Consider the following 6,661-nt stretch of genomic DNA (forward strand, 5'->3'; position numbering starts at 1 on the left):
TGGTATTAGTTCATCTGGTTGCTTAATTCATTAGTGTAGTAGTTTTGTTTAAAAGATATTTGTAATGTCACGGTTACACGCATCAATACACCAAGAGTCCTCCTTTAACCTTTCTGGTAGGAGCTGATATATGAAGGTCAGATGCAGGGCAACATTTATATTTGGCACCTGTCACATTTCAACTTCATCATCTTGTGGAATCATCTTGACAGTATGACAACGGAGCACATGTTTCCCACACGTGGATCCACCAATCAGGCCATGGGACCGAGACACAGACCAGTCAACACAAGCACCATTCCTCATAATCATTAGGAAATCTATTTCAAATAAAGGCTAATATTAATCCACTTTCTCTGATTAAAAGACACATTTGGGACTAGTGCATTCAAATATCAGACTGAGACTTGAGGTTCTACCAAATAACAGTATATGAAGAAGAAAAACCAAGGTAACATGTGGAGGAAGAAACTGCAGCAACACTAACACAACAGGAGGGCAATTAAAAAGAAAGGCAGGAAAAAGAAACAGATTGATCATTATTGCAGGTGCATAAAAAGCACACACAATGACATATTCAATACAACAGTGTCACGACACAGGTCATGTAGTCAGAGCAACTGTTGGACAGTCATTAAAAACTGATAGATGAAAAACAAAGCAGAGCATGTAATTAGTGCTCTCTCTCTCTCTCTCTCTCTCTCTCTGTCTCTCTCTCTCTCTGTCTCTCTCTGTCTCTCTCTGTCTCTTTCTGTCTCTCTCTGTCTCTCTCTGTCTCTCTCTGTCTCTCTCTGTCTCTCTCTGTCTCTGTCTCTGGGGATAAAACATATAAAGTTATTCCTCTATCAAAAAACACGATTTATGTAAAGCTTTGAACAGATTCAATACAGCCTGTACATAAAAAACAAAGGATACAGTTTGAAATGATATTCTTATCAAGTGCAATGGTACACAACAGTGTTTCCTCTTAGCACACATTAGAAACTCCCGATTCGGTCCAAAAGGCAATGTCATCTGGTCAAAATCGTCACCAGAGGGCAGGATGGCCATAGATAGAAATACAAAAAGATGCCTTGGTGTAACACATAATGGCACATGGTCCAGTTATTATTTTTTTTCAAGCTTGGTTGTGCAGATGGTATGTTGTATGGTGTTATGTGTTTTTTTTTGGCTCTTTCATGCACCATTTAAAAATTGGGGCATGCAGTTCCTGCCACAATGGATTGGTTCCTAACTGTAATTAAAACATTACTCACTGATCTCACAGTCACAACTCCTATACAGTACATAACATGCCACAACATGTGATTCATCATCAACAATCAACAAAGAGGGTTTTTTTCAACCATATCAACAGCAAAACAACACAATGGATACTAACATACCTGCAAGTAAAAACCCAAATTGTACTTAGGTTAAAGTATGTTTTATCAGCTAGATGTACTGAGGGGCCCTGAAAACCCAATTTCACAATCAGCATATTAATATAAACAATAGGAACCTACAATGAACACACAATGTTCTGCTGAATTTTGAAACTGTTTTGGTTATTTGGTTTGAAGTTGATGGGATTCGGTTGGAAACACAGGTACAGCAGCCCCCTGGGAAGACCGCTTATAAGAATATATTAAAAGTGTGTGTTGCTGGGACTGTGGGAGGGAGCTCATCCTTGTTCCACGCTGTTGCCTAACTTAACAAGGCAGGGAGAGTCACAGTCTGTAGAGTCCCAGGGGAAATTTGGGACGATCACGAGTCAGACTCACTCCTCTAGGACAAACTCTGACAAACTGGAGACAGCCAGGGTTCGACAGTTAAAGACAGCGCATCACATCTAATTGGACACCAAAGATAGCTGAAAGTGTTTCAGTCACACATCGCCGTGTGTAACTGAACTAATCTGTGAGCTGCTCTGCCTATAAGCTGCATAACTAAAATGTCATCAACCTGAGGAGAGTATTTAATGTATCGAGAATGTTCACCAGGCTACTCCCAAGTAGAGAAATTCCTTCCACTATTTCAGTCACAGTAATAACATTTATGCTGCTACATGCACTTGAGCTATTTTGTTGCCAGCAGTTAACTCGGCGACACAACTACTTTCCTCCTGCTCCTGAGAGATTTGCTAACACCAAGGATGTGGAGCATTTCTCTTAAGGTGTTAGATTTTATAACCCCCAAGTGTGTCAAAAATCATTTCAAAATGCTAATGTCAGACACATTTCGTTATGTCCACTTTGACAACCTATTAAATTCAAAATGAGCACTATTTTCTAAATCAAGGCTTTCCATTCATATGTTGCAATGCAGTTAAAATATATTGTAGTTATTCTATTCATCCTATTTGTATCTTTTATGAATGCTTCGTGTTGATTTTATATATCATTTTAATGCCTTTAATATCTTCTTTATGTGCTGATTCTGTCGCAGAAAGAGAAACGATGGGATAAATTAATCAAACCACAAGAGCCAGATGGATTTAGCTGTGTAGGCACTGGACCATTTACTGCAAGACAATCTAAATAGGACCAGTCATTCCAAAAGATTTCCTGATAATTATCCTGATATGTTTTTTCCATACTCTGCTTGCCGTGTTTTCAGATATCACCTCCTTTCTCCCCCTGAATCAGTCGCCCTACATTGGTTGCCTAGATGTTACACTTCAACAGACTGCCTGCTGCTGATTGGCTGCAGCTGCAGGAGGGCATGGAAGCTCTCTCACCAAAACAGACATAAAAGGCAGCGAGCAGGATCAGAGACAGAGGAGAATTCAATGAGCAACTTTAAGGAGCTTTAACAGAGAGCCCCTGACAGGTGAAACAAAGCAAAGAAAGGAGCTCACGGAGAACCATCACAAGAAACTGCGGAAGGGGAGATTTTCAAGGACAGCTATTTTAAAAGGTCTATAAGAGGTGTTAACATTTGCAGTGTTAGATTTACAGCAGTTATTGTAATCACTGAGAGGAAGTGAGTAAACCAAGACAGTTTTGGGGAAATTTCTTGTCTCATTTTTGCCCTCAAATAAAAAGTCCAAAAAAGCAGCATGTCTCTGGAGGTTAAGGAGAAGACCCACGTGCGTCTGGTATTTCTGGGGGCAGCAGGAGTGGGGAAGACAGCCCTGATACAACGCTTCCTCGAAGACACATTCGAGCCCAAACACAAGCGCACAGTTGAGGAGATGCACAATAAGGAATATGACATTGGTGGGGTCAAGATCTCAGTGGAGATACTGGACACCAGTGGCAGCTACTCCTTCCCAGCCATGCGCAAGCTCTCCATCCAAAACAGCGATGCTTTCGCACTGGTGTACGCAGTGGATGACCCAGAGTCACTGGAGGCTGTCAAGAGCCTCCGAGATGAGATTCTGGAGATCAAGGAGGACAAGTACACACCGATTGTGGTGGTGGGGAACAAGGTGGACCGGGTGAAAGAGCGACAGGTGTCCAATGAGGACGTGCTGTCCACCGTGGAAATGGATTGGAACAACAGTTATGTGGAAGCTTCAGCAAAGGAAAATGCCAATGTGGTGGAGGTGTTCAAGGAGCTCCTGCAGCAGGCAAACCTTCCCTGCCGCATCAGCCCTGCACTGCGTAGACGCCGGGAGACGTTCCCGAAAGACACCAACTTCCGGCCGCCCATGAACAAAACCAACAGCTGTATATTGTCATAATGACAGATAGAGGGGAAGTGCTGTTTTGTTTAATGGAGGGCCAAGAGATGAGAGCACTGATAAAATGCTGCTGGCCAGAGAAAAAGAATCAAGCTTGGACTTCAGTCAGTGGAGACCAAAGAGACTGAATTAAGTGATCCTCGACTGACAAGGACTTTTTTCAGGGGTTACAATTGAGAGGAAAAGAAACTGAGGAGGTGAATGAGGAGTAGGAAGAGTGTACTTGAACAGACTGCCAGTGGAAAGAAGGAAGCTACGTTAATCAGTTCTTTACTCGATGTATTGTTGTTGCAGCTTATTTGGTGACATGCTGCTGGTGTGTAGATCAATGTATCCCTTCTGGATTTCGAATTAAAACATTCACTTACATCAAGGTTTGGACTGTTGCCAACAGACTTTTTACTGAGAAAAGTGTGTTGTTAGTCTCATGTAAATTGTTTTAATTTAACAAGTCAGTGTATGTAGCACATCATAATGTTTACAGTTCTTGTATCATTCAATTTGCCATTGATATTACTTGTTGTTTTTTTAAATGTTGTGAAATGCAAATGTAAACTGTTAATGCACTTTTTTTATTTTTAAATGACCATCCAAAATGATGTTTTAAGGTTATTTTTTATAAACTAGATTTTTTTTACCATGGCATATTCTTACAAATGTTATTACTTTTGCTCTTTATTTAACACATGTATGTTCAATGTGGATCTAAATGTGCAATAAAAAAATATAAGCACAAAGAAAGTGACATTTGTTGTGTGAATAGATAGTGTAGATGTGTAGGGCCTATGTAATAGCACAGCAAAATAGTTCAGTATTAACTAAATCATTCTGTAAAAGAGGTGCGTTTTTAGGAGTAAATGATAAATCAATTAATAATCAAAACATGTAAATAATTTCAGTAAATAAATCAGAATCTCACTTAGAATAAAGACACAACATGAATAATAAACCTCAAGGTAATGAACATGTTGCACTTTATAACCACAGTATATAGTACTGCATTGTAGGACTGCTGTCATTGTGACTTATCTCATCATTTTTGAATATTTTTGAAGCTGGAATAGTTTGGATTAATATCCTTATTAACATTAAACAGACTTTTCAGATTACATATAAGAACTGCGTGTTTCTTCTTGTCAGGAGATAGTTCTGCAGAGGGCATCAGTCACTTTCAATATAAAAGTGTGTGAGCAAACAGATTTTCCCAGGCAACAGATGTTCTGATGCCCTTTCAGGCAGAAACAGGAAGGATAGGAAGACTAGGAAATAAATTAAAGCAAAAACTAAAAGCATCTACATGTGAATGCAATACGCATATTAGAGAACTGTGAGAACTGAACTTTCTTCTCCATTTCATCCATTGGTCTTAAAATGGGGCAAAATAAGCCACGGTGCCAGGACAATTATTCCTTATTCTTTGTTTATGTTAGTTATAATAATAAACGTGACTCAATCTAATCAATGAATGCAATAAGAGGATTGAAATTCAGAGTTGGAACTTAACATTTCTCAACCATCCGCATCCTGAAGTAATATAAGATCTCTGACGCCATCTGTTGAGGAAACGCACACATTACACCCAAGATCCAAATACTAGTGTGTGTCAGGTTTTAAATGCTTTCATTTTTCCTTATTAATCTTATAAAATACAGACTTCTCGGACTACTCTCATTAGTTAAATCTAATAACCAAAGAAATGAAGAGGTGTGAGGAGATGTTATTGTACATTATGAATCAGCAGTGATTGGACTGACTGAAAGCATGTTTCCAAACTTTTGAAGAAGTCTATTGTGTATCAGATGGCCTCTCTGAACCTTAAAGCATCTAAAACATCCTTGATAATATCGCAAATGCTTTTAACAACGCTTTAACTCCATGTGAAAGCAAGTGTAACATCCCAATTAAAGAAGCAGTTTAACTGGCAAAAGGATAGTAGTCAAAGTTAAGCAAAAAGAGTCATCAACACATTTTAATATGAAATAGTCGAGCAGGACGGGTCAAGGTGCAGTTCCTGAAAAAGCTGTGCCCGGTTCCCCTAAATGAACCTGTGAAGCGGAGACAGTTGAAGTGCTCAGGTTGAAGCACATCCCACCCCCACCCCCACCCCCCCCCCCCCACACACACACCATCAGATTAGACTGAACCAAGTTTCCTGTTTCAATTTAAGGAAGTGGTCTGATAAACGTTTGAGGACAGTTCCTCTTTCAGTCCACATTTAAACATTCTTCCGCACTCCACTCATGTTCAGTTGCAAAGGAAGGCGGTGTGGAGGCTCTTCAGTCACGCAGGTGTGTGGATTTGTTATCTCAAGGTTTACTTTCATTTAGATTTGAAATGGATGTTAGAGGATTTATGGACCCTCTACAAACACAGCTTTAGTATTACTTGTATTAGCATTTAACTGTCAGATGTTAGTTGAAGTGAGAGAAGCAGTTCATATTTTTACAACTGATTTTCTCAGATGTCTTCGCCCCTGGACTTGGTCAAAGCTCCTCAGCAGATTAAAAGACTCTGAGGCGTTTAGAACAAGTTCAGGGTCCCGGACGGAAAACAGCAGGATTATTTAAGAGTGTGTGATTAAATGTAAGTAGATTTTGCATTTCTTGAATATAAACTCAGTAGTTAGAGTTTCCTGCTTCTGGGGAAGAGCCTGAGTAGCTTAAATAATGTGTCACGTTACTATTTTAACTCTGACTGAGTCTTCGTGAGGCATGTGTCAATACAGTCATGATTATAATTGGTCACCTTCTGCAAGCTTGAAATATTATCTACCATCTAATTATTCTACGTTGCAAAAGGTTCATTTACATTCCGTTAGACACACGTCACACTCAGGATTTATTTTACTATCAGACCTGGAACTCTGCCTGCATCACACAAATGTTTCCAACACCATACTTCCTTATAAGTGCTGTGCTGCATCTACTGCAACCTTAAAATGACAAAACACATCATGCAATGCACACGCTTTAGGATGAGCATTTCCATCCAACT

At 39.6% G+C, this 6,661-nt stretch overlaps 1 protein-coding gene across 1 annotated transcript; it reads left to right on the plus strand.

Moving 5' to 3' along the window:
* Window positions 1-2,766: 2,766 nt before the first annotated feature.
* LOC134864932 (GTP-binding protein Rhes-like) lies at window positions 2,767-4,377 on the plus strand. Its single transcript, XM_063884277.1, has one exon. The coding sequence runs from the start codon at window positions 3,041-3,043 to the stop codon at window positions 3,665-3,667; it is 627 nt and encodes a 208-aa protein (XP_063740347.1). The 5' UTR covers window positions 2,767-3,040; the 3' UTR covers window positions 3,668-4,377.
* Window positions 4,378-6,661: the final 2,284 nt, after the last annotated feature.

This window comes from Eleginops maclovinus, chromosome 5 (genome assembly GCF_036324505.1).
Source record: "Eleginops maclovinus isolate JMC-PN-2008 ecotype Puerto Natales chromosome 5, JC_Emac_rtc_rv5, whole genome shotgun sequence".
NCBI lineage: Eukaryota > Metazoa > Chordata > Actinopteri > Perciformes > Eleginopidae > Eleginops > Eleginops maclovinus.

Bases quoted from the DNA above. Each gene is read 5' to 3' on its own strand.
- LOC134864932 (XM_063884277.1), top strand. From the start codon at position 3,041: ATGTCTCTGGAGGTTAAGGAGAAGACCCACGTGCGTCTGGTATTTCTG.